At 44.8% G+C, this 26,645-nt stretch overlaps 4 protein-coding genes across 4 annotated transcripts in view; 1 reads left to right on the top strand and 3 right to left on the bottom strand.

The window, feature by feature from the left end:
* Window positions 1-822: 822 nt before the first annotated feature.
* LOC110527211 (importin-5) lies at window positions 823-17,675 on the bottom strand. The gene is made up of 26 exons (XM_036951306.1): window positions 17,633-17,675; window positions 16,381-16,459; window positions 14,564-14,711; window positions 12,583-12,663; window positions 11,229-11,421; window positions 10,900-11,002; window positions 10,625-10,721; window positions 10,342-10,446; window positions 9,899-10,142; window positions 9,326-9,413; window positions 8,666-8,772; window positions 8,378-8,502; window positions 7,995-8,084; window positions 7,622-7,795; window positions 6,951-7,169; window positions 6,703-6,786; window positions 5,592-5,724; window positions 5,261-5,382; window positions 4,915-5,011; window positions 4,565-4,737; window positions 4,262-4,429; window positions 3,833-3,955; window positions 3,326-3,545; window positions 2,743-2,971; window positions 2,362-2,503; window positions 823-2,160 (listed from the first exon to the last, which is right to left on the bottom strand). The coding sequence occupies exons 1-26, from the start codon at window positions 17,658-17,660 to the stop codon at window positions 2,074-2,076; spliced, it is 3,459 nt and encodes a 1,152-aa protein (XP_036807201.1). The 5' UTR covers window positions 17,661-17,675; the 3' UTR covers window positions 823-2,073.
* Window positions 16,377-17,580, top strand: LOC110527216 (nucleotide triphosphate diphosphatase NUDT15). The gene is made up of 3 exons (XM_021608380.2): window positions 16,377-16,712; window positions 16,802-16,998; window positions 17,143-17,580. The coding sequence occupies exons 1-3, from the start codon at window positions 16,558-16,560 to the stop codon at window positions 17,244-17,246; spliced, it is 456 nt and encodes a 151-aa protein (XP_021464055.1). The 5' UTR covers window positions 16,377-16,557; the 3' UTR covers window positions 17,247-17,580.
* Window positions 17,476-20,593, bottom strand: LOC110527217 (carboxypeptidase O). Its single transcript, XM_021608381.2, has 9 exons — window positions 20,446-20,593; window positions 20,191-20,257; window positions 20,005-20,106; window positions 19,718-19,822; window positions 19,131-19,247; window positions 18,757-18,850; window positions 18,319-18,521; window positions 18,115-18,199; window positions 17,476-17,949 (listed from the first exon to the last, which is right to left on the bottom strand). The coding sequence occupies exons 1-9, from the start codon at window positions 20,553-20,555 to the stop codon at window positions 17,684-17,686; spliced, it is 1,149 nt and encodes a 382-aa protein (XP_021464056.2). The 5' UTR covers window positions 20,556-20,593; the 3' UTR covers window positions 17,476-17,683.
* Window positions 20,594-24,461: 3,868 nt separating this feature from the next.
* Window positions 24,462-26,645, bottom strand: part of LOC110512988 (carboxypeptidase O) — a 3,523-nt gene continuing 1,339 nt past the window's right edge. Inside the window, exons 5-9 of the mRNA XM_036951365.1 lie at window positions 26,525-26,641; window positions 26,151-26,244; window positions 25,707-25,909; window positions 25,513-25,597; window positions 24,462-25,379 (exon numbers count right to left, since the gene is read on the bottom strand). Of these exons, the coding sequence (XP_036807260.1) occupies window positions 25,114-25,379; window positions 25,513-25,597; window positions 25,707-25,909; window positions 26,151-26,244; window positions 26,525-26,641 (765 nt within the window). The 3' untranslated portion in view covers window positions 24,462-25,113. The remainder of the gene's footprint in view (window positions 25,380-25,512; window positions 25,598-25,706; window positions 25,910-26,150; window positions 26,245-26,524; window positions 26,642-26,645) is intronic.

The raw sequence follows: 26,645 nt of genomic DNA, 5'->3' as shown, positions 1-26,645 counted from the left end.
GGAATGTCCACCAGAGCATTGCCAAATAATTGAATGCTAATTGCTCTACCATAAGCCACCTCCAGCACAGAAGTGTAACCACGCCAGCCCAAGACATCCATAACCGGCTTCACCTGTAGATCGTCTGAGACCAGACACCCGATGAAACTGTGGGTTTGCACAACTGAAGAATCTCTCCACAAAACTTATCTGCATGCTCGTCGTCCTCATCGGGGTCTTGACCTGACTGCAGTTCAGTGTCGTAAATGTGTGCAAATGTTCATCTTTGATGGCCACTCTGTTCAGGGTGAAGAGTGCCCCATGGAGGCTTCGGGGTTGTATGGGCAGGTATAAGCTACAGCCAAACTCAAATGCATTTAAATCGATGGTAATTTGAAAGCAAAAATATACCGTGATGAGGCCCATTGCCATCACCTAATGTTTCAGCATGATATCGCACTACCCCATGTCTCAAGGATCTGGAAGCAATTCCTGGAAGCCGAGTGTCAGTTCTGCCATGGCATGCATACGCAGACATATCACCCATTGAACATGTTTCAGATGCTCTGGATCGATGTGTACGACAGCGTGTTCCAGTTCGCACCAATAGCCAGAAACTTCGCACAGACATTGGAGACAACATTCCACACCAAGGAGCGGTGTCGTGCAGCATGAGACAAATGGTCACACCAGATACGGACTGGTATTCTGATCCACGCACATACCTCAAATACCTTTTTAAAATGGATCTGACTAGACGCATATCTATATTCCCAGTCGTGTGAAATCCAGATTAGGGCCCAATTTATTTCAATTGACTGATCGGAACTGAACTCTGTAAAAAACTGTTGCATGTGGTTTATTTTTTGTTCAGGGTAAAATCAACTTTCCTTATTTCAATAATGTATAATAAACCTACATTGCAGTGAAAGTGACAACCCATGCATTACATTAATGCATTATGACAAATTCTGCCAATCTGAAATGTATTGTTGACATCCACCAAATATCTGCAGGGGTGCTAAGGTTCTAAACCAAATGTTAGCGGAGGATGGATGCACACATTAAGTCTATTCCATGCGTCTACATGTCTATAACCCAGCACATTGTGGCTAAGACACTTAATCCTAAACCAACTTCATTCAATTGGTGTAAACCTTCATGAAAAACAAACCTACATTTATACAGGGTTTCAGGGAAAGGAAAATAACACCTAAAGTGTTTGTTTTAAATCTCCTAGACAGACAATCATGATTTCCTCACTCATTTATTAAAGGAGAGCTTGAGTTAGCCACTGACACATGCTGTTAGTCTTGAGAATAGACAGATTCAGATCAGTGAGCCAACAGCATACAGAGGCCGTTTCCTCCAGGTGCCACCGTGCGGCTCCGTCAGAAAGACAAACAAAAAAAGCCTAAACAAAAAAACAAAATTCAGAGGCAGGAAGTGGTCACCCCATGACATGTACACACTCCCCTCTTCCATTCCCCAGTCCTCTAGTCAACACTCCTCGTACAGCAGCTGGGTCCTACCAAGTCTGATACTTCTAGGAGTTTATTACAGCTGGGTAAACATGACATTTTCACATGGTTCCACAGAGCACAACTACACCAGTTAAACTTGTGGTGGAAAGGGTTAAGTCAATTTCATCAAAAGACCAGATGATTCTGAACAGTGTAACAGGATGGAGAAGAAACTGAATTAATACTTGTGTTCATTTGTTTTCCCTTTGTGGAGGTGAGGCCAACAACGCTCCAACCGTCAGGATTCAGGAAGAAGAGGGTATAGACCACTCCAGTGGGCGATAACACATTAGTGACTTAAACGGGAGGGGTCATCCTCTGGAGGGGGCAGGGTCTTATTGACAGTCACTCAGACAAATCAACCTGGTCCCTACAGTTAGTCGAGTGCAGGGGAGACTGACTGGATAGGGAGGGGGGCAGCAGGAGGCTGCAGTGAAGTCCACACACGCTACAGATCAGAGATGGAAAAGGAGATGGGAGGGAGGTGGTGATCTAGGAAGGAGGAGATCCAGGAGCTAGATGTTTAAACATGGTCTTGTTGTTTTCCAACAAAGGAAGGGGATAAGGCTTCTCAAGCAGTGTTGAGGAGGTCCTGGATGGCCTTCTGTTGAGTCTCGTTCAGCATCGTGACACACTGGGTCCACAGTCCTCCAGAACCCTGGGGGGGGGGACACAAGAAGCTTTTAGATGAAGAAACTGCTGACTGACTACTAGACCTAGGACATTTCAATGTGGGACACTGACAAGGTGTTTCAAATTAACCTCGGTTTGGTTTACACCAATATTCAGTATTCCTCAATGCTTGTTAAAAGTTCCTAGCTTGAACAAAGTAACTCCGGCAAGTAGAGCATTCCCTCACCTGTACTTGGCGGATGACATTTGCCAATCTCTTGCTGCATGCATCCTCACTCTTGACCGACTCGTTGGCGACCCCTTCAGCGATGATCTGGAATATCTTGGGAAGATTTGCATTGTCTGGTCCGAGGACAATAGGATTGTTGCTGTTGGAAGGAAAATGCATTAACAAAGAGAACATCTATACCATAGACATATCAGCTGCAACACTTGGGTCATGTTCATTAGGCAACCATGTAAAACTTCTAAAAGCTAAGCAACAGAACACTAAATAAAATGTCTTATTGGCCAAGTTGCATTAGGCCACTCCCCGTTTGTCAGTTTCCAGCCATTTGGAGCCTAATGAACACAAACCAAATCAGTAATATTAAAGTCAGTCCCCCACCTTTCGATAAGGTCACAAAGGAAGTCAAAGGTGTGCACAGCTTCCTCCTTGTCTTCGTTGAGTGGCAGCCAGGAGAGCCAATGGGGAAGGATCTCGTTGACATTGGCACACTCAGGCCTGAATCTCATGACCTTGCCCACGGCTGATATGCAGTTCTCTGTGGCGTTGACGTTCTCCTTGACCTTGGAGTCTGGAGACTGGATCACACCCAACAGCGTGGGCAGTGCCTCTGGAGGAGAGGATAACCAGAGTCAGGAGAGGGCAGAGACCTAAATGTCAAGGGATGCATGTCAACAGTGCAACAAGCAGGCTATCCATAGTGGGCTGTAGCCAAGTGAGCAAGTCTAAATCATGACTTGCCCACTGACTAGGTTCAATGTAATCAAGTTAGATACATATTCCTAGATAAATACAGAGTGCCTTCAGAAAGTAGTCAACTCCACTTATTCCCAAATTTTGTTGTGTAAAAAAAAGTGCAATCAACTTCAATCCCACCTTGTAACTAAAAGTGTAACAAGTCAAGGGGTGTGAATACTTTGAAGGCACTAGCTGGATAGATAACAAAACCCTGTGTGTCAGGTACCGGTGCAGAAGGGTCGGTAGTTCTCTCCTCCGTACTGAGCCATGACTCCTACGCCGTAGGCTGCAGCTTGTCTCACTTCGGGGCTGGTATCACACAGCGACAGGGCCATGGCCCGCAGGAAGAGTTCCGCGTATTTAAAGGAAGAGGGGCTGCAGTGCTCAACCACGTCGTCAAAGATGCACAGACCCCACTGCCTGTCTGCCCACGGCCTGCTAGGACACTGGAGACAACAGCAAGAGGTCAAAGGTCTGTAACAGCACCAAGGTCTGTAACAGCCCTGTAACAGCACCAAGCTTCTGTTGATTAAATCCTACATGGTGTGGCACACCAATGTGACCCCACATACATGGACATGTTCATTTGTCACCAAATAGAAGGAAACTGACAAACAGTGAAGACTAGAAATGCTAGTTTCCCACTAGGTTTTGTCACGGTGTGCCCTAATGAACATGACCAAGGACCATGTTAATGTCTGTCTGTTGGAGTGAGTGATGGAACCATCCTCACCACGAGCTGTACGATGAGCTGTAGAAGCTGCTCAAACCACGGCAGCACTTGTTCCTTGTAGCTGCTGAACACAGAGTGCAAAATGTCTGACACTTTGGTCAGTATGTACACATCGTTTTCATCCTGCAGAGAACAACAAACACATGGTAGGAAACACTGCCAGGGAAATGGGAACAGAACAGTTGGTTCATGCAGAAACACACCATGCAAGACAAGGCTGAAATATGTTGATTCATTCTAGAGCTGAATAAACACTTAGAAAAAGCAGGTGTGAACACAAACACTGCTATTGGACAGTACAAACTTGACATGGCTCACATCAGTGCAGTCACCATTGCTGTAAACTTGAGCATTTAACATCAAGCCAGATTACTTTGCATCTAACAAGTCATTAAAATGCCCAGAAGGTCCGTCGTGAGGAACGCTCACCTCGTCTTGTAACGTTTCCTCCATGCCCTCGTCGTAGTCCTCATCCTGTCGTTTGGCCTGTCTCAGCTCCTGGTTCTTAAAGTGTTCCTCCAGCTTCCCCTTCAGGATCCCTCCCAGCTCTTCAAAGTGCTCATTGTTCAGGCAGCCCTCTCCCATTAACTCAATACACTGGAGAGCAACCACAGTCAGCATCTTTCCACATCATAAATTAATTACAACTTAAATTCATAAGATTCATTTGTGTGGAAATGCTACAGACAATATAATCCAAGCATATGTGGGATGGGGGAGGGGGTTGGTTACCTTGGCAAACGAATGCATGATTTCTGATAGGACATCCGAGTCTGGCTCTGTGCCAATGGCCTTGATGAGGGCGTCGCACATGAAGTGCCACATCTGTGTGAGGTAGTCTGGGCCTCGTACCCGCGCACACTCCAGCAGCAGGGGCATGGACTCCGCTGCTGCCACCCGCACACGTACAGACAGGACAGTCAAGGACCAACCACAGTTGATGACAACAGTCCCATTCAGAGACCTGCCAGACAGCCCAGCAAACAAGTCTTATTCAGAGACCTGCCAGACAGCCCAGCCAACAACAGTCTTCAATAAACATGACGTTCAACACGTAGTGAGCGCTCCGATTAAAAGGATATCATCGTGGAAGTAGAACTTGAGCAGAGGAACCATCAGCTTGACCACCTGTTCTGTGTACTCCACAAACCCTTCCTTCAACTCTTTGGCATAGCACACCTGGAGAACACAGAGACAGGCTTTTAGAAAGAAGACCTGCTGAGTTTAAAATACAAGACAGCTTTTTCTTTGTCTTGGGAAGGAGACAGGGTTAGCCTGAAAGCAGAGTTTCGGTAATGTCCAGGATGAAAAAGGAAATTAATCTAATCCCTAAACTGGAAACGACTCCAAATCTAAAGCAATACGGCAGCCATGTTTAAATGAAGTTCTATTGGTGTGTGAGCAGCACTTCCCCTCGCCCAGTCTCACCAGCATCTGGCAGGCGGTGGCCTTCTCTTCCAACCCGGCTGTCTTGATGCCGAAGCTCTGCTGGTCTCCCAGGTTCACAAACTCCCATCCGTCATCCTCCGACATGTTCTCCATGTCCTGGGCTGGGGAGGGAAGCCAGGAGAAAAGGCTTAGTTAGCCACAGGACACTACCCTTCACACAAGCATAGCAAGCCAGTTGAATTGCATTTCCATCAGGTTTTGACTTCAATAATTGAGATTCTATAGTGACTATGGGAACCCTGCAATGTTCTATAGGAGTCTACTGTGGATACCAAAATCAATCCCAACATCCAACCAGCATAGAACTTACTGTCCAGGAGGGCCACCTCTGGCTTGATAGAGGCAGTCTTCATTAGGGGCCCCATGACCACAGGTAGGTACTGCTGGAACTCTTTCCCCAGGATCTTACACATCCTGGCCCAGGCTGAGATCATGTAGGAGATCTGAGGGAACAGACAACCAGGGGTTTGTTCAGTATGGAGAAAACTGTTTGAAATAACATTGTCACATGCGTCAAATACAACATTACCTACAAGCCCTTAACCAACAAAACAGTTAACTTCTTGAGGGTCGGGGGCAGTATTCGGGTGGTTGACGTGCCCAAAGTAAATTGCTTGTTATTCAGACCCAGAAGCTGGGATATGCATATAATTGGTAGTATTGCATAAACTCTGAAGTTTAAAAACTGTTAAAATAATGTCTGAGTATAAGAGAACTGATATAGCAGCTGAAAAACCAAGGAGAAGCCATCCAGATTTTGTTTTGTTGGCATCTGCCCATTCAAATGCTTGTTTATGGGAAAATCAAAGGAACACCTCCCAGATTGCAGTTCCTATGGCTTCCACTAGATGTCTGTCTTTAGAAAGTTTCAGGCTTGTTTTTCTTGGAAAATGAGCTAGAATTTGTAGTTTTTCCTGGGTGGCTCTCATTTTGACTGTAGTATTGTGGCGCGCACTTTGTTATTTATCTCCCGTAATGAACATACTATTCTCAGTCTTTAATTTGATTGTTTATTTACATATTAGGGTACCTGAAGATTGATTAGGAACGTTGTTTGACTTGGACGAAGTTTACTGGTAACTTTTGGGATTCCTTTGTATGGATTTTGAATGAGGGAAACAGGTAAATTATTGAGTCAAGCGCACCAACTAAACTGACTTTTTGGGGATTTAAAACAATATTTTCTAAATAAATTAAGAGTAAAAAAGTGAACAGGAACAATGGGGAGGCACTACCAGACCGTGTCCAATAACAGATTTGCAATTTCAGTTGCAAAACGTTTCACTACAGTGTTCTCTACATAACCCAGCAGTTCAGTTCCCAAAACAATGCAGATAGAAATGCAACAATTAGAGCAGACAACAGTCCCCCGTTCTGATGGATAATCATATCCATTCTAGACAACACATCTGTGAACATACCTGTGGGTCGTCATCCTCCAGGTCATTGAAGTCGGTCTGGGTCTTCAGCAGCAGCTGCATCACAGCTGACGCATCAGGCATGAACTGAGACAGAAGGCCAGTTCACCAAACAGACAAATACAAAATGGATGGAGAGGAAATAACACTTAAAGTACAGGCATTGAGCATGTATGCAAATCTTGGTGTGTGACAAATCCTCTTGCATAAGAAACATGTACTGAACACCTGGTAGACAAAGCAGTGTGTACCTTGTCCTTGCCGACAGCCAGGCCGATGAGGCTGATACACTCAATGGTCTTCCCTCGGAGCAGCCTCAGCTCCTTCTGCACAGCATTCTCCACGATATGTTTGAGGGAGGGCATGAACAGGTCGTAGTAGGGAACAAACTTCTCCTCGGCCGTGTCCGCCACAGACGCTATGGACGTCACCACCTGCTCCAGAACCAGCTTGGTACCCTTCTGGATCAGCTGGGACGGTGGACAGAGGGCTTCATTAGCTTATTGCCTAGATGAGGAATTCAGTGGCTTAAAGCATCCACAAGTTAACATGGTCATTGATCATGACCTACCAAGGCCCATTAACAAAGACGTGCGTCTGATAAGGGTTTGTGCTGCAAAACAGATTAGACGGATAATGTTTGAAATCAACAAAGATTGGCATTTCTCTAAACAGATTGGTAACACTCAAAGCTGAAACTCCATCGATTACATCAAATTAATAGATTGTAAATGTAGTCTGACATTAAGTAACAGATTCCTACAGCGAGAGAAACCCGTGGTGGAGAACAGACCTTTAATCTCCCAAAAGGTCTTACTGCTAAACCATAGAGGACTGTCGCAGAGAAATACCATGTGGGTTGAAATGTTTTTAATACACACACTAAGACAGAAAAACAGCACACATTGACAGACAGACATACCTCCTGTAGTTTGGCCACCATGATGACATGTAGGTGCTGGACCAGGCTGTCCAGATAGGGAATCAGGAGGGACTTGGGACAGTCCTCAGTGAAGTTGATGAGGGCCGCGGCAGCGTGGGCCTGGACACGGGGGTTGGTCTGGTCCTCCATGGTCTGCAGTAGGGCAGAGATCACCTGGTGGGAGAGGGCACAGGGTCAAAGGTCAGCTGACATGAATATAGAATTGCATCGGTGATGAGTTTGATAAGCTGTGCAGGCCTAAGACCCTGTTTGACATGGACTCTCTCTTTACAAGAGGTGGTAAAACTGCCAATGTAAAACAATGTGTCCTCAAAATACAGTTCAACAAACCATGTGGAAAAATCCCTTATACCTTATCGTGGAATTTCTTTTGGAAGGTGGGGGCGAAATCGGTGGCCATCTGCCCGATGGCGTTGCATGCAGCATAACGGACTCTGGGGTGCTGGAAACAGAGACAAAGGGTCAACAACAAATCACATCAGGGAGAAACCACAACTTCAACGTGAAACAGATTCAACCCAATTAAAAAGTACTTTGTGACAACTGCTGATGTAAAAGGTCTTTACAGACTGTAGCCCAGTTGGTACAGCAGGGGTTTTCCTGCAACGCCATGATAGTGGGTTTGAGTCCTGCGAACACCCATACTTAAGGTGACTAAGTCGCTTTGGATCAAAGCGTCTGCTAGATGGCACGTATATTATATATGAAGGCTATTGATTGGTTGAATAAACTCACAGGGTCCTGACAGAACAGTAGCAGGAAGCTGACGATCTCATTGAGGATGGCCTCCATCTGTTGGTGGCAGCCCTCCCCGATGGCCGACAGCGCCATGAGGCCGGCGTGGCGGTACTTCCAGTCAGCTGACACACAAACATAGTTACTGACATGTTGCTAGGTAACATCACAGCTGGGTCATACCTGCCACCCTATGGTACATGATCCTCATGATCAAGGCCATGTCCAAGAGAGTGGTTCAGGATGACAGATGTAGTAGAAGTGTTTGAAACCGAAGATAAGACGTACGGTTCTGCAACATAGTCATGATGTGCTGTTTGATCATGGGCAGCACCATCTTTCCTCCCAGCCCACAGGCCATTCTGTCCAGAGCGCTCTCTCCTGCAACTGCATTGCTGTGAAACCCACACAAAAATACAACAAGTTAACAACCCCATCCTACATTACCATGGACAGATTATGCCTTCAACCAATCACCTTTGAACCTTTTGTACACGCTATAACCATTTTTGCTGGGGTAAATTCTTGCAGTATGCTTCATCAGCAGTGCAGGAAATACAGGTTTAGGCTGTACCAGTTGAAGATTGTGTGCATGTGATGTAGCTGGCATTGAGATGGAATGAATAGAACAGGCTTGGAAGCAAACCCTATAAATTTGACTGGTAAACGTATGGTACATTCGCAATGGCTGCCTGGTATTGTGACGCAATCATTTTCATGGTATTGTAGAATGTTTATTCAAATTATTCTAATTGATGTGGCTCATGCAATGGTATGCATTTGTTGCAATGTCAGTTGAGTTGTACCAAACCACAGCACAGATTGATGGTAGACTTCCTGCTTAGCTCCTCTATGAGTAGACTTGCACTGGCCACCAGACCACCCACCATTGACTTGAATGGGGACGGCCGTTCTATTCATTACATTTCTGTAGTAGCTAGGATGTACCTGTCAAAGTCATCGTCCTCCAGCTCATCAGCCATAGACCACTCCTCGTCCTCCTCCAGATCCACCATCATAGCCAGCATCTGGGGAACTGCACAGACAACCACCACACCAATACATCACTGACTTTACTGTGACCACTTCTGAGGACAAACAATGGTGAACACTTAGTCAACAGCAAACTACAAATACTTTCCTACATTTGGACTAAACGACCCAATAGTGACACAAACCTCCAAACTAAATGCTAGCTTCCGCTGCTGAAACATCCCTCAAACGAGAAACGGTTCAAACAGCTATTCAGTTGCATTTTTAGCCTGCAGTCAAAAGGAGTCAGACTGAAATAGCACTTTGAAGTGCTACAGCACACGGCAGTGAGTTGATTTAGACACTTCCCAAAACATTTCCTTTAGCTGCACCCAGTTTACCTCTGAAGAGAACAGACTGACTGCATCTCCACTGGCATGAGAGAAAATGTACTTCCTGCCATCCCTTACAAAAACACATCTGAGTGAATCAGTACACCTCAGACAGCAGACTGGGGTGATGAGACAGGGCGGCGTGACCATCACTCACCGCTGGATGCCACGATGGCGGTGTGTTTCCTCAGCATAGCGGCGGCAGTCTCGGACAGCGTGACGATAACCTCCAGGGCCAGCTGCCTCTGCATGTTGGTCAGGGTGGTGTCAGCACACAGCTTCAGGCTGAGCTGCAGCGTGGCCTCCAGGTTGGGTCGCAGGTACTTGGGGGCCGTGTCAGCGATCTCAACCAGAGACTTCAGCACAGAGTCATCTCCCTGGTAACACGACTCATTCACCGCCTTACCAGAGACCGAGAGGGATCGTTAAAACCAGCAGAACGGGTAAAGCTACATTACAATAAAAGAGCACCTCATATCTAGAGATTCATCTGAGAAGGATTCATTATTAAAACCGCTAACAGACAACATGTAAGGGTACATCTGTGATTTGACTGGAAGAAGCCAAGTTCCCCAGAGCAGACGTGGGGGCCTGTCTCACCTGCAAGATGCCTGGCAGCAGGTCAGAGAAGTGCTTCAGCAGGGCAGCGTTGCCCTCGTTGGACAAGACGAAGGAGGCTGCAGCACGGGCAGCTAGGGTACGGATCTACAGGGGGGGAATAAGGGAGACAATGACACTACCAGTTCGGGTGACAATAGTTTATACAAGACTTGAGTTATCCTTCCAGGAGCTGGAATGATGTTGAAAGCTGAAAACATGTCTGCAGAGTTAACATTTTCTATTCAAATGGAGGTGTGGAGTGTTACCCCTGCATGGCACTCACCTGTGGGTTCTCCTGGTCCTGCATACACTGGACCAGCATCCTCTTGATCACCTCCATGTAGTGCTGCTGCTGGTTGCCAAAGATACCTGGGAAGTTCCTACAGAGAAAGACCAGAGCATAGTGGGAGTTATGCCAAGGGCTGCATACGCAAAGCTTAGGCTATAGTCACGTCATCGTACAAGAACAGATCAACAAGTAGTCATTAATACTTTGTTTTCAGAATAAATCATGAAGTCTTAGGGGGGGGGGGGGGGGTATTGGGTTGGGTTTCTCACCAGAATATATGCAGGGCGGCCTCTCTCAGGCCAACGTTGTCAGAGTTGACCGAGTCAAACAGGAACTTGAGCAGCTCTGGCCACTGGTTGTTTCCATCATCATCTAGAGGAACCATGTAAAGACAAGAGAATGTAGAATACCAGACTGAGCTGAAGGAGCCTGTCCGTATCACTCCACAAGGCGACACAGTCACAAGAGAATGTAGTATACCAGACTGATCTGAAGGAGCCTGTCCATATCACTCCACAAGGTGACAGTCAAAACCACCACGGTTATGCATGGACCAAGAGGTCAACTGCAGATGCCCCTCAGCTGTCCCCTAACCAACCTAGGAGGTTACGGCAGAGCTCTGCAGCGATGTCCGCGACCTTCTTGCGAATGTTGGGCGAGGCCTCTGTCTGGATGCTGGTGACCAGCTCTGTCTTGATGGCCGTCTGCATGTCCACCGTCAGGCCGGGGTAGATCTCCTCGAAGGAGGACGACAGCAGCCGACGCAGCAGCACCGCCGCCATCGTCTTGACCTGGGGGGTGGGGGACACATTTCATGGTTACACCAGAGGTCAATGCCTCCATTTGATCAATGTTTAACACGATTAAAGTCCACCGTTTCATTCGGTCAAAGGTGTGCCATAAGTCTTCCTTGGCAACCAGTCCTTAACCCTGCATGTAGATATCCGAAAGGGACAATTGGAAAAGCAAAACAATTTGTCTCAACATACATGACATCCCCCTGAGCAAAGCCTAGCTCTCTGAAACAAAGATCTAAACATGTCAAGTAGGCAGCAGAGGTATGCTGTTCCCGGTCGAGTTCCGTCCTGCTCCCCCGCTCTATAAATACTGTCACGCGAGAGAGGTGCATGGAGGGCCAGGCCGCCTAGCCCATCCAGTGCACTACTTTTAACCAGGGCCCATCGTCAAAAGCAGTGCGCAATATAGGGAATAGGGTGCCATTTGTGATGCAGAAAGAGGTAACAGATGCTGCTCAGCAATCACACCCTCATCTGAATAAATGTCAAGAGGACGACTCACTGACACGACCGTCACACTGGTCATGCTCCCCTGCTCAGACGCTGCATGCGTCGACCAATGGTTACGTGCCACATCTATGCTGTCAGGCACCAGATTTCTATAACTTATGTGGGGTTATCCGAGGTAAAATACCTATCCAGGCGTTGTAAGATCTGGCATTTGTCAGCAACGTCCGAGCAGGGCAGCATGACCAAAGTGACGTGACAATGGCCATGTATGAGTTATTACACTATTACTGTGCAGGTTGGTGAGCATAAAAACAGGGTATTTGAGCTGATGCAATGCAAAAGGACTACTTCCAGAAGATGAAATGACTACAGGATTCCTAGGATAGACTGGATGCTGCACGACAACGGTTTTACACAATAAGAATTTGGCTACAGAAGTACTGTGACACGGCTTTGTCTTGTGACTAAATGTTCTTCCAAGACTTGTTTACATAAGCTCATTCTGCCCCTCAGAGACATTGTTCATCTTTAAGAGTCAACCATGGGCAGCAGGTAGCCTAGCAGTTGGGCCAGTAACCGAAAGGTAACCCAGAGCCAACAAGGAGAAAAATCTGCCGATGTGCCCTCTAGCAAGGCACTTGACCCCAATTGCTCCTGTAAGTAGCTTTGGTTAAGAGTCTACTAAATGACTAAAATGTAACAAACCTCTTCTGCGCAGGCTGCATCTCGGATGGCCTGCAGCAAAAATGTGATCTTTGTCTGACCGGGGATGGTGTCATAAGCTTCCTGCAAAGAGAGAGAATGCGTCAGTTAGAGGAAGCATTAATGTGTTCTCCTGAAAGCCATTGCCCTGATAACGGAGGTGCGTGGGGGTCATAGATTGAAATTCAGGGTTATGAAAATCTCCCTTGGGGCAAAGTTAGACTAATAGGAGTTGTCATCTTAACTAGAAGCTACTCATTAGTTTGTCTAATGCGGCAGCTGTCTGACATCTGGTTATTAACACTATGGCTGTTGCTGGATGCTTGGTGACATTGGGGGGGGGGGGGGGGGGCTAAATTGTGACTGCCACTGCACATTCTCTCTCCAACAATGTGGATGTATGCCCCAGGAAACACCCCACGCCCGCTTTTCAAGATTCCCGCTAACTCTGTCACTGCTGCTAAAAAAATTAATTAAATTAAAAACTATTGGGGGAAACACTGAATTAGTTCTGGTTCATAGGTGGCATCTTTTAATATCTGCATCTGGAATCTTGACAGGGTCAGCAAATAAGAGCACATAAGCCCACCACAGGACAGTTTGGATTTATTGGTGCTATATATAGTTTTAGGTTAATGAGTGCGATTACATCTAGCTCAGAGTATCTTCGCAATAGATTACAATGCCCATAGCATTGACCAACGACATTTAAAATGGACACATTGAATCTAAACTTGTTTTATTCTATCCCTGCTGTCCAGTAGGTTGGTAGATATAATCCTGATTCCCATGACGTTCTCTCTGTGTGACTAAAGGATTCCGATGAGCTTAACCATCGGCAGACACTCATTGTCTTTCATAAAGGAAAGTGCTGACCGCTAGTGGGGGATGAGTGTGATAAGATTCAAGTGAAACTCAAATCCAGAGCCCTGATGAAGAGAGACCGTCCATAACAATGCGCTACGGATCCCAATCTCGGCTTGATCACGGATAAGTATGTCTACTCAGTGGGAAAACAAGATCATTAACGTTAGCTGCTAATCCTGGTAGCTAGTTTCAGAAAGTCTGAGACCAGGCTATCCATAAAGATTATCAACTAGTGACACAGCTGACCAGGTAGATGTGTGGATTACACGCATGCTAATACAGGCGTGCTCATATGATCTGTATATTTAACCAAGATAGCTTGCTATCGTGTTAGATACCAACCTAGTTGCGACACATCGCACCTGAAAGAAAAAGCCCACAGGTCCGGACAGACTAATTTTTTATACATGTAGATTATTTAGCGGACGTAACGACTGTAAAACTTACTAGTTTGTTAGCCATCTTATAACTAAAGTTATGCATAGTCACACCAGCTGACATAATATAGGGAGTAAGCGAGATAACTAAGAGTAGTTTGTAGCTTCGGACTCGAAATGTATTGCAACATAGCTGGCTAACTAGCTAACATTAGCTACATTTCCGACCGGGGCCCTTGACAATTTTATGTTGTCGATTAACGTTGCTTTAGATAGCGTTACTGAGGTCGATTTCTCAAGTCTTCGGATGAGGAACCAAAATATTTAACTACCTAAAACATAGCTTGCTAAACTAGTAACGTTAGTAGCTACTGTAACCGAAGTGGTGATGTGCATATCAATGTGTGTCTCTAACTTGCTAACTAGCTAACTAACGTTAACTGAGCACGACTGTAAATGAGCACGACTGTAGTGTTAGCTAACGTTAGTTATAGCTAGAGAAGGGCCTTTTAAAAATCGTTGACGAAGCCTTAATGACTTGCTTACTAACGAAGTTTCATGGATCAATGAATTGTGCCATTTCCACATGCTACATTTTTAGCCAAATAGTTAACGTTAGCTGCTAAGCCGTAGTCCACTTCGGCTTCACACGTGGGCTGGGCTAATCGCAAATTGGCTAACTCTAGAAAGTAGCCTCAGCCCGGTGCTATCGACCTAGACAGTATATTTTGAGATCTTACCTCCGACTGTTTCCTGATGTCGTTGTCAGGGCTCATCAGGTTGCCCAGCAAGATGTAGAACTGCTGCTGCTCCGCCATTGCAGTGAGATCCAGAAAACGCTCAGCCAAGAGAGACCGCGGAAAGGAAAGCCGGCAGACGTTGCGACCCCTTGCACCGGACACAAAACACCCCAGGTTCTGATTGGCCTCTATTATCAACGCTACCCTTCGTAGATTGGTTAGATATATAGGGATACACGTAGATGATAGGTGTTTGGTATATGTGTTGTTCTTATTGGACAGTGAAAATCCAACCACGAAGCGATTGGTGAAATTTCTCGGCGCACCCGCCTGTAAAATTAAATGGGCGTTTCTCTCGTTATTTCGATGATGTCATTACAAAATATTACTAAAGCGCGGGAAATTAACACATTGTGGGAAAATAGCAGATAGAAAGTCTTTGAGCGCAGTGAACAGGGTTGCGGCTAGATGGGATACAGTTTACGTGAAATTGACCACAAAAGTGGATAATTGTTTTGCATTTTTGCCAGTGGTGGAAAATGTACGCAGTTTTCATTATTGAGTAAAATTAAAGACACCTTAATAGGAAATTACTCAAGTTAAAGTGAAAGTCACCCAGTAAAATACTACTTGAGAAAAAGTCAAAAAGTATTTGGTTTGAAATGTACTAAAGTATCAAAAGTAAATGTAATTTCAGAAATGTACTAAAGTATCAAAAGTAAAAGTGTAAATCATTTCAAATGTCTTATATTAAGCAAATGAGTTGGCACAATTGTTCGTGTTTTTTTTTATTTACGGATAGCCAGGGGCAGACTCCCAACACTCAGACATTCAGAAACAAACCAAAGGATGTTCTCTTGATAAGTGTGTGAATTGGACCATTTCTGTCCTACTTCAAAATGTAACGAGTACTTTTGGGTGTCAGGGAAAATGTATGGAGTAAAAAGTACATACTTTTCTTTAGGAATGTAGTGAAGTAAAAGTTGTCATAAATAGTAAAGTACAGATACCAAAAAAAACTACTTAAGTAGTACTTTAAAGTAATTTTACTTAAGTACTTTACACCACTGATTTTAGCTAACCTTAAACATTTTCAGAACCTTAGCCTAATTCTTATTTTAATTAAATTTTTAAATTTTTAATTTTATAACTAGGCAAGTCAGTTAAGAACAAATTCTTATTTTATTATTTATATAACACGTTACGTTAATTATCCTAACTTGCTGCGTAAGTTCTCCTAACCTACTACGAAAATCCCCTTCTGGTCAATTCTGACAAACCGTTTCCCTTTTAGTCAAAACGAGTGAACAGCAAGCAAGTATTATCTGCCACACCAAAATACATAACAGTATTAGTATACTGTGTGTAGCCTAATAAGGCGATATGTTTATGTTGTCATCAATTCAGAAAAAATGTGAGAATGTGAGACTCTTTCATTGTTCACATAGTTGGCAAGGCTATGCAGTTTCCGGCGGCCGCCTAAAATGGGGTAGCTTGCTCTGACAAATGTGACTGATGCAAAAACAGCCAACAATCTGTGGTTCCATTTTTGTCCAGTCCACTGTTGTAGGCTACTACTATAACTATAATAAACTATATCTGGCTACACTATGGACTATCTGTTGTGGTGTTCGCCCTAACACTTCCAAAATAACATTTTGATGTAATATCACATCAGGGCAATAAAGGGACGGTTATAGATAGGGAATCATAGCATACACGTTTGCTTATAAATATTTCCATCTGCATTGTTTAATGTATCTACATTTTTAAGCTACCCAGATAACTTTGCCTGATAAGCAACTAAAAAAATGTACCGGAAGTGATATTCACGTGTCAACCTGGCTCGTTCCGTTCCGTTCGTTGCGGAGGAGGAGCTGTGCCTGGTGAAGTTGCCTGAAACGATAGAAGAGCATATGCCATAGCATGTGTTTATAGTAGAGCTATTTGCATATAGTTTTACTAACTGAATTACCGTGGTCTGATTTGACGAGATGACACAAAACTGCAGACCCCTCAAGCGCCCTGGTGTCGGAGTAGGGGTTCTTGTCACAGATTCAGCTCACTCCAGCTGCGTCCTCTTAGGGAAGCGAAAAAGTGCAATGGGCAAAGGAACGTATCAGCTACCTGGCGGTCATCTAGAATTTGGGTGAGTAGCTAATTATTTCTTAATGTAAACAAGAGTGTGATATTAATTTCATATTAAAGTTGACCAATAGTTGTATTTTTCATTTGAAGAGAGACATGGGAAGATTGCGCTCACAGGGAGGTGATGGAAGAGGCAGGAGTGCGCCTGAAAGAAGTAAGGTTCGCATCCGTGGTGAACTCCATCAAGCTCGATGAGCAGTACCACTACATCACCATCATCATGCAAGGAGAAGTGGACAGGAGCTACCCATCAGAGCCAGTCAATCTCGAACCAGAGAAAAACGAAGGTGAGAAACCTGGCTATCCCAGTCTCCTAGGTTCCCAGGAATTGTATTACTGTACTTGGCCTGCACTATTTACTACACTGGCAAGTTAATGATTTGTATCTGAGTTTATGTAGATATTTCTGCCTCTCTGTCTGTCTGTCCCAGGTTGGACATGGACACAGTGGGACCAGTTTCCTCAAGAGGACCAACTCTTCCTGCCTCTGGCCTGCCTGAGACAACAGGGCTTCCAGCCGTTCAACACCACATAACACTGCAGCTACCCAGAAACAGAGAAGAGAGGGGCGAAACACAGGGATAGAAGACACATACATTAGAACTGCTTTGTAGGACCTAATCAAGTCAGGCAGTTGGGTATACATGGTAACGGTTGAACTAATGTTGATCAGCACCTTTGGTTGGGTAAACATGGCAACGGTTGCTGGACTTATGAGGGGACAACTCATGGATCTAACGGAAGGAAGTTATGACAACAAATCATTACGGTTTGAGTGTATTTATATCAATGAAATGTTAATGCAAAGCACACTGTACTACAAATAACCTGTATGTGTTTTGTCAATATTAAAAGGAACATAAGAAGTAGATGATAATTTAACAGTTTTACAGTATAGTTTTAAAGACACAAGTAACATACCACACTTGACAAAATAAGTGTGTCTCATCTGACTCCTGCAGTCCTCCCAGTCTACAGCAGGATGGTGCTAGAGACCCAGGCTGCCAGCAGTGTGGTCCACAGTGTTGCCCTGACGGTGGCAGCATAGCTGTAGAAGGCCTTGTCGTGTGTGTAGGTGATGATGTGTTGTGCTCCGGCGTAGGCCTCCTCACAGGTGGGCTGGATCTGGTCCTCTGGGAGCTCGAAGCCGTGTTCGCCCTTGTCCCTGAGCTCAAAGGTGAAAGACAACGGGATGCCGATCAGCCTGGCAAAGTCCTGAGACGAACCCGAGAAGGGATCTGGAGACAGAGAGAGAGAGTTTTATAGGCCAGTAGTTGTATAGTCTCTTCCCATTGGATTGCCATGTGTCCGAGTATAGATGTGGGTCTTGATAAAATGGGATTAACCAGGCATTGCTCACTTCAGTGTTTGGTGACTCGTTGTCTTCCCTCAGCCTTACTTACACAGGATATCAGGTGAGGTGCCTACAGTGTAGTCCATCCCATGGACAGTCTTTATAGCCTTGGCTGCTCCCAGACCCACCTCCATCTGGCAACACAGAGACATACTACAGGTTAATGTGGTCAGAAAACACGTGCACCCCTGTTGATCCCCATTTTAAAACACTGGTCAATTACAACACAACTTATCTTTGGGGGCGGGCGTACCAGCTCATCGTGGTTGGGTGCTGAAGTGTTGGGATGTCCGTAGGGCACCAGGAGCTGCTGGCCATAGGAGTGGATGGTGAGGAAAGCCAGAATATCTTCCCTCATTTTCCCCAACATGTCTGTGACGGCCCAGGCCTCAGACTCAGAGAGAGCCTTGGTGCCGCAGTAGAACAGATTGCAGCAGTCTGTCGAGACACCAACCACTGCACAGACAGGAGAGGAAAACACATTTAGGATGTGTGTGTGTTGGGGTTGGGGTCAATTCTATCTCAGTTCCAGTCAATTCAGGAAGTAAACCAAATTCCAAATGTTCCTCATTGAATAACATTGAGAATTGGAATTTCAGTGTACTATCTGAATTCAATGGAATTGAAATGGAATTGACCCCAACCTTGGTGTGTGTGAGTGAGTGTGGTTTAGAGTAAGAACCATACTCACTGCCCCAGTTAGCGTAGAAGTTACGATTGAGGTCTGTTCCATAGCAGGTACAGCCTCCTGTTCCTGGAGATCTGGACTTCCTCCACAGTCGAGTCTACAGAGATAAGAACCACTAGTCACTAACTGGAATGATAATACTGTCATCAATAATATTTCTGTTACAATATGTCATCCAAGCCAATAGATGGCGCTCTTGTTACTTGTAAGGTCTACTCATATATTGTACCAGCATGTCTAGGTCTATTGTGAACTATGTACTGTATGGATAACACCTGGTAGAGATGTGACGCAATTAAAGACACAATTTGTCATATTTGCAGTAGTTTCCCAGAATGTGTCAAAGCTGGTCTGAAGTAGCATTAATCAGTACTTACGCTTTCATTATGCCAAGAGTAGATGTAGCCATCAACGTTTAGGACTGGTGTGATGTAGAAATCCAGATTTTTCATCATCTCATTCACCTTGGTGTCGGTTTTGTACGTTCTCAGGATCTGTTGGTAGAAATCAAGGAGGAGATTCTCACCAGTACTGCTTCATGCTCTTTCATCTCTATGATAGTACACACACACACACACACACACACACACACACACACACACACACACACACACACACACACACACATACACACACACACACCATGTTTTGTACAGCTAACCTTGTGGGGGGACACAATTCAGTCCCATTCAAAATCCTATTTTGCCTAACTCGCAACCCGTACTCTTACCTTAACCCAAAAACCTTACCTTAAACCTAACCCTAGCTCCTAACCCAAAAAGTAACCCTGGCACCTAAACCTAATTCTAACACTAATTCTAACGTTAACCCTAAACCCCCTAGAAATAGCATATGACCTCGTGGGGACCAACAGCATGTCCTCAGTTGGTAACATTTTTGTTTGTTTCCTATTCTTGTTTCGTTTACTTCTGATCCCCACAAGAATAGTTAAACACGTCCACACCTCTTTAACAAAGTACTGGCAGAAAGCGGGAGTGATCCATTCTCTGGCGTGGATCCCACAGTCCATCCAGATAGCCTTCTTCCTCCCAGTAGAACGCAGACCAATCTGCAACATAACAACCAACAGGAGATCTCCATTGAGCTGCAGACATTGGTCTCTTGGGTCTAGTCAAAGCAGAAAAACACTAGTGATGAAAGCTACTTAGTGGTTTCCCTGTAAGACTGACCTAGCCAGGGCCAGGCATGCTGACGACAGTGAATGCAGAGAGAGAGAGAGAGGTGAAGAACCTTCAGTAAGGTGATGTTCCTCCTCTCATAGGTTTGACCGTAGACCATGGAGGACACAACATCTGGGTTCTCCCTCTTCATCTGCTCCATCCATGCTGTAATCTATAGGGAGAGGTACCAGAGTCTCTATGCAGTGAGGACTCAGTCATTCTTTGTGTGTGTGTGTGTGTGTGTATTCTCTCTCACCTCTGACATATTGTGGTACCTGGTGTAGTAATTCCTCTCAGTGGTCTCCTCTCTACTCCAGACAGCACTGTACATTGACACACACATACTCTATGCACATCAAATAAATATATCTTGGTTTGGTGGTTATAAATTGGTTGTAAATCAGCTACCGATGTATGAATCTTTAATAAAAATCCTGTTAGTCTGACTTGTTAAGTCATCCTTCATAGGAGACTAACCGTAGTAGAGTTACAGTATCCCTCCCAGACTCACCTGTCCTGGGCTCCATGTCCACTCTGGACAGCCAGAGATAACAGAACCAATCCAACAGAGCCCAGACCCAGCATCATCATCAACAATGTCCCTCTCTCCTTTACTAACATGTCTCACAACTCACTGTGTCAAATCAAATCAGTCACCTGGGCAGCAGGGAGAGGACTTTATACAAGTCCCCATCTAGATGAAGACACGTGCAGCCCCACATCTAGATAAAGACATGATGTAAGAAACTGTTATCTCTGTTATCTCTGTTATGTCATTACAAGAAAGAGAACAGAAAGATAGAATGGCGCTGATCTAGTGGTAATAAAATAAATATGTAAAGCCACACCTTTACCTTGATCAGAAGAACTCACTAGTCTGATGACTGTGATTATCTCAGACGCACTAAAAGCCAATTTATGCTTGATCCGAAAGAATGTTAGTAAGTTCCATATAGAGGGTGTGATGGAAATTGCGGCGGATCTGGAGGCATGTTGATAAGGACTCCATGAAAGTGCTAGCCACTGCCCTCATTCAATGCCATTTTGACTACGCTAGTACTTCCTGTTTTGGGGGCTTATCTAAGTTTATGAAGGGGAAGCTCCAGATAGACCAGAATAAGCTGATCAGTGTAGTATTGAAGGTGAGTCCACGTACTCCCATAGGCAGGAGCTGCTTTCAGAAACTGGCTGCCTGTTGAGGCTGAGGTGTTCCAGATTAGACTCGGTTTGGTTTACAGGAGTATTTATGGTTCTGCCTGTTGAGGCTGAGGTGTTCCAGATGAGATTTGGTTTGGTTTACAGGAGTATTTATGGTTCTGCCTGTTGAGGCTGAGGTGTTCCAGATTAGACTGGGTTTGGTTTACAGGAGTATTTATGGTTCTGCCTGTTGAGGCTGAGGTGTTCCAGATTAGATTTGGTTTGGTTTACAGGAGTATTTATGGTTCTGCCTGTTGAGGCTGAGGTGTTCCAGATTAGATTTGGTTTGGTTTACAGGAGTATTTATGGTTCTGCCTGTTGAGGCTGAGGTGTTCCAGATTAGACTGGGTTTGGTTTACAGGAGTATTTATGGCTCTGCCTGTTGAGGCTGAGGTGTTCCAGATTAGATTTGGTTTGGTTTACAGGAGTATTTATGGTTCTGCCTGTTGAGGCTGAGGTGTTCCAGATTAGATTTGGTTTGGTTTACAGGAGTATTTATGGTTCTGCCTGTTGAGGCTGAGGTGTTCCAGATTAGACTCGGTTTGGTTTACAGGAGTATTTATGGTTCTGCCTGTTGAGGCTGAGGTGTTCCAGATTAGACTGGGTTTGATTTACAGGAGTATTTATGGTTCTGCCTGTTGAGGCTGAGGTGTTCCAGATTAGACTCGGTTTGGTTTACAGGAGTATTTATGGCCCTGTCTGTTGAGGCTGAGGTGTTCCAGATTAGACTGGGTTTGGTTTACAGGAGTATTTATGGTTCTGCCTGTTGAGGCTGAGGTGTTCCAGATTAGACTGGGTTTGGTTTACAGGAGTATTTATGGTTCTGCCTGTTGAGGCTGAGGTGTTCCAGATTAGACTGGGTTTGGTTTACAGGAGTATTTATGGTTCTGCCTGTTGAGGCTGAGGTGTTCCAGATTAGACTCGGTTTGGTTTACAGGAGTATTTATGGTTCTGCATGTTGAGGCTGAGGTGTTCCAGATATGACTGGGTTTGGTTTACAGGAGTATTTATGGTTCTGCCTGTTGAGGCTGAGGTGTTCCAGATTAGACTGGGTTTGGTTTACAGGAGTATTTATGGTTCTGCCTGTTGAGGCTGAGGTGTTCCAGATTAGACTGGGTTTGGTTTACAGGAGTATTTATGGTTCTGCCTGTTGAGACTGAGGTGTTCCAGATTAGACTCGGTTTGGTTTACAGGAGTATTTATGGTTCTGCCTGTTGAGGCTGAGGTGTTCCAGATTAGACTCGGTTTGGTTTACAGGAGTATTTATGGTTCTGCCTGTTGAGGCTGAGGTGTTCCAGATTAGAATGGGTTTGGTTTACAGGAGTATTTATGGTTCTGCCTGTTGAGGCTGAGGTGTTCCAGATTAGACTGGGTTTGGTTTACAGGAGTATTTATGGTTCTGCCTGTTGAGACTGAGGTGTTCCAGATTAGAATGGGTTTGGTTTACAGGAGTATTTATGGTTCTGCCTGTTGAGACTGAGGTGTTCCAGATTAGAATGGGTTTGGTTTACAGGAGTATTTATGGTTCTGCCTGTTGAGGCTGAGGTGTTCCAGATTAGACTGGGTTTGGTTTACAGGAGTATTTATGGTTCTGCCTGTTGAGGCTGAGGTGTTCCAGATTAGACTGGGTTTGGTTTACAGGAGTATTTATGGTTCTGCCTGTTGAGACTGAGGTGTTCCAGATTAGACTGGGTTTGGTTTACAGGAGTATTTATGGTTCTGCCTGTTGAGGCTGAGGTGTTCCAGATTAGACTGGGTTTGGTTTACAGGAGTATTTATGGTTCTGCCTGTTGAGGCTGAGGTGTTCCAGATTAGACTGGGTTTGGTTTACAGGAGTATTTATGGTTCTGCCTGTTGAGACTGAGGTGTTCCAGATTAGACTCGGTTTGGTTTACAGGAGTATTTATGGTTCTGCCTGTTGAGACTGAGGTGTTCCAGATTAGACTGGGTTTGATTTACAGGAGTATTTATGGTTCTGCCTGTTGAGGCTGAGGTGTTCCAGATTAGACTGGGTTTGGTTTACAGGACTATTTATGGTTCTGCCTGTTGAGGCTGAGGTGTTCCAGATTAGACTGGGTTTGGTTTACAGGAGTATTTATGGTTCTGCCTGTTGAGACTGAGGTGTTCCAGATTAGACTGGGTTTGGTTTACAGGAGTATTTATGGTTCTGCCTGTTGAGGCTGAGGTGTTCCAGATTAGACTGGGTTTGGTTTACAGGAGTATTTATGGTTCTGCCTGTTGAGACTGAGGTGTTCCAGATTAGACTCGGTTTGGTTTACAGGAGTATTTATGGTTCTGCCTGTTGAGGCTGAGGTGTTCCAGATTAGACTGGGTTTGGTTTACAGGAGTATTTATGGTTCTGCCTGTTGAGGCTGAGGTGTTCCAGATTAGACTGGGTTTGGTTTACAGGAGTATTTATGGTTCTGCCTGTTGAGACTGAGGTGTTCCAGATTAGACTGGGTTTGGTTTACAGGAGTATTTATGGTTCTGCCTGTTGAGGCTGAGGTGTTCCAGATTAGACTGGGTTTGGTTTACAGGAGTATTTATGGTCCTGCGCCCAGATATTTAAGTGATTACTTTCCCCGTGTTAGGGATGCACATAATCACAGCCCCAGATCAGGTGTTGCTGGTGTGTGCTTATACAGGTTCAGGAGTAATGCTGGGAAAGGTACTTTCTTGTATACTGGAGCCTCAGAATGGAATGAGTTGCCTCTGCCCATAAAAACAACGTCCTCTCTGGACAGCTTTAAAAATAAAGTAAAAATATGTTTGATGTCCTCTGTGCCCATATGAATAACCCCTATGATGTAACTGGAATGATGAGATAGATGTTCTTCTTCTTTGTTTTTATGTTTTATTATCTCAATGCCACACTGTGTTTAACTGTGTTCAATGTTGTCTAGCCATCTTGTCTCAAGAGGACCACAATGGAAATAAGTCCCAGACTTTATTGTGTGTCATCCTCCATGGTTTTACTCAAGTGCATGTATGGCTTTTTAAGTTTTATGTGTGCTTGTTTTTTTAAATGGTCGAATTAATAAAATAAAATAAACTGAACAGAAGCCAAATTGAGCTCTGTACCACATCACTGTGCACCTCCCAATGTAATGATGCGGAGGGGTCCGTATAGCTCCGTATAGCTTCATATAGCTCTGCATTAACATGAATGGTTGACAGTAGGTGGGGGCGGGAGGTCCTGTTTGAACACAAGCTCACTTCCTTGACAACTTCCCTCACAACAGCCCCCACGAAGTGCAATAAGTATGAAAGCCCTGACTTCTGCAGAGGCTGTATCACCGTAAATACTGGACGGCCAATGCAGACAACAGATTGACCAAGCAGCGCCTTTAATGCTCCTCAGCTACACATGGACAGGGGAGAGGGGGTCAACGTAACCTTCTGCTACCCAGGAACACTGGGTTTTTGTTCTACTTTACTTTTTTATACAAACAAATGATAGTACTACTGATATTGATTACCGCATTGTTGGGAACGAGCAAACAAGAAAGGCATTCCACTGTACTTGTGCACGTGACAATAAAAACTAGAAACCTGACAGAGGTGAAAGCAACTGGACACAATGGTGCTGTTGGATCTGATCAAGTTAAACAGTCCAATATTTCATCCGGAGCAGAGGTTGATCTAATGTTGAACTGGACCTTCACTGAACTCGTGGGGCTCGATAACAGAAGCAGGACGTTACGACAGCATTACATAGCAGTTGAGTATATTTATATCACGGAAATGTTCATTCAAAATATTCTACTGTACAAACGTGTTTGTGTTTTGTCACTTTTAACGAGCGTTATATTTTACAGCAGAATTGTAGAGAAACAAATAACAAAGCACAGTTGATCAAATAAGTGATTAAACAGATTTTATAGTCTATCTGACAGTTTATCACTTTTGTCCAAAGTCTCATTTCTGAATATACTGATAAACTGCCACCATCTCCTGGCCTGACTCCTGCAGTCCTCCCAGTTTACGGCAGGGTGGCGCTAGAGACCCAGGCTGCCAGCAGTGTGGTCCACAGTGTTGCCCTGACGGTGGCAGCATAGCTGTAGAAGGCCTTGTCGTGTGTGTAGGTGATGATGTGTTGTGCTCCGGCGTAGGCCTCCTCACAGGTGGGCTGGATCTGGTCTTCTGGGAGCTCGAAGCCGTGTTCGCCCTTGTCCCTGAGCTCAAAGGTGAAAGACAACGGGATGCCGATCAGCCTGGCAAAGTCACGAGACGATCCCGAGTTGGCATCTGGAGACAGAGTATAGGCCAGTGGTTGTAATAATAGAGAAACACAAGAAAGGATTTGTTGAATTGTAAACAGGATATTCATGTAACTATAGCCACTTAGAAGTCACAGTATCCTCTTAGCCTCACTACTTACACAACACATCAGGTGAGGTGCCTACAGTGTAGTCCATCCCATGGACTGCCTTTATAGCCTTGGCTGCTCCCAGACCCACCTCCATCTGGTAACACAGAGACACACGTTATTAGGGTCAAAGAAATTGCACCCTTGTGCGTCTCCAAAAGCAGAATTGAAAAACGCTGGTCTACTTGTGTGTGGAACAGGCGTACCAGCTCATCGTAGTTGGGTGCTGAGATGTTGGGATGTCCGTAGGGCACCAGGATTAGCTGGCCATAGGAGTGGATGGTGAGGAAAGCCAGAATGTCTTCCCTCATTTTCCCCAACATGTCTGTGACGGCCCAGGCCTCAGACTCAGAGAGAGCCTTGGTGCCGCAGTAGGTCTCAAAGCAGCAGTCTGTCGAGACACCAACCACTGCACAGACAGGAGAGGAAAACACAGTTAGGATGTGTGTGTGTCAGTGTTGGGGTTGAGGTCAATTCCATCTCAGTTCCAGTCAATTCAGGAAGTAAACCAAATTCCAAATGTTCCTCATTGAAAAGCATTGAGAATTGGAGTTTCAGTGTACTATCTGAATTTAATGGAATTGAAATGGAATTGACCCCAACTTTGGTGTGTGTGAGTGAGTGTGGTTTAGAGTAAGAACCATACTCACTGCCCCAGTTAGCGTAGAAGTTACGATTGAGGTCTGTTCCATAGCAGGTACAGCCTCCTGTTCCTGGAGATCTGGACTTCCTCCACAGTCGAGTCTACAGAGATAAGAACCACTAGTCACTAACTGGAATGATAATACTGTCATCAATAATATTTCTGTTACAATATGTCATCCAAGCCAATAGATGGCGCTCTTGTTACTTGTAAGGTCTACTCATATATTGTACCAGCATGTCTAGGTCTATTGTGAACTATGTACTGTACTGATAACACCTGGCAGAGATGTGACGCAATTAAAGAAACAATTTGTCATATTTCCAGTAGTTTCCCAGAATGTGTCAAAGCTGGTCTGAAGTAGCATTAATCAGTACTTACGCTTTCATTATGCCAAGAGTAGATGTAGCCATCAACGTTTAGGACTGGTGTGATGTAGAAATCCAGATTTTTCATCATCTCATTCACCTTGGTGTCGGTTTTGTACGTTCTCAGGATCTGT

The sequence above is a fragment of the Oncorhynchus mykiss genome, chromosome 18 (assembly GCF_013265735.2).
Source record: "Oncorhynchus mykiss isolate Arlee chromosome 18, USDA_OmykA_1.1, whole genome shotgun sequence".
Taxonomy (NCBI): Eukaryota; Metazoa; Chordata; class Actinopteri; order Salmoniformes; family Salmonidae; genus Oncorhynchus; species Oncorhynchus mykiss.
This window is presented reverse-complemented; position numbering and strand designations above follow the sequence as displayed.

Excerpts from the sequence above, each read along its gene's own strand:
- LOC110527217 (XM_021608381.2), bottom strand. The coding sequence starts at position 20,555 with ATGTTAGTAAAGGAGAGAGGGACATTGTTGATGATGATGCTGGGTCTG. Across the intron at positions 19,248-19,717 it reads GCCAGTACTTTGTTAAAGAG|ATCCTGAGAACGTACAAAAC; the intron begins GTGTGGACGTGT and ends TTCTACCAACAG. Across the intron at positions 18,200-18,318 it reads CACCCAACCACGATGAGCTG|ATGGAGGTGGGTCTGGGAGC; the intron begins GTACGCCCGCCC and ends CTGTGTTGCCAG.
- LOC110527211 (XM_036951306.1), bottom strand. The coding sequence starts at position 17,660 with ATGAGACACACTTATTTTGTCAAGTGTG. Across the intron at positions 6,787-6,950 it reads TGGCTGTCGGCAAGGACAAG|TTCATGCCTGATGCGTCAGC; the intron begins GTACACACTGCT and ends CTTCTGTCTCAG. Across the intron at positions 5,725-6,702 it reads TGGAGGATGACGACCCACAG|ATCTCCTACATGATCTCAGC; the intron begins GTATGTTCACAG and ends CTGTTCCCTCAG.
- LOC110527216 (XM_021608380.2), top strand. The coding sequence starts at position 16,558 with ATGACACAAAACTGCAGACCCCTCAAGCGCCCTGGTGTCGGAGTAGGG. Across the intron at positions 16,713-16,801 it reads GGCGGTCATCTAGAATTTGG|AGAGACATGGGAAGATTGCG; the intron begins GTGAGTAGCTAA and ends TTTCATTTGAAG. Across the intron at positions 16,999-17,142 it reads CGAACCAGAGAAAAACGAAG|GTTGGACATGGACACAGTGG; the intron begins GTGAGAAACCTG and ends TGTCTGTCCCAG.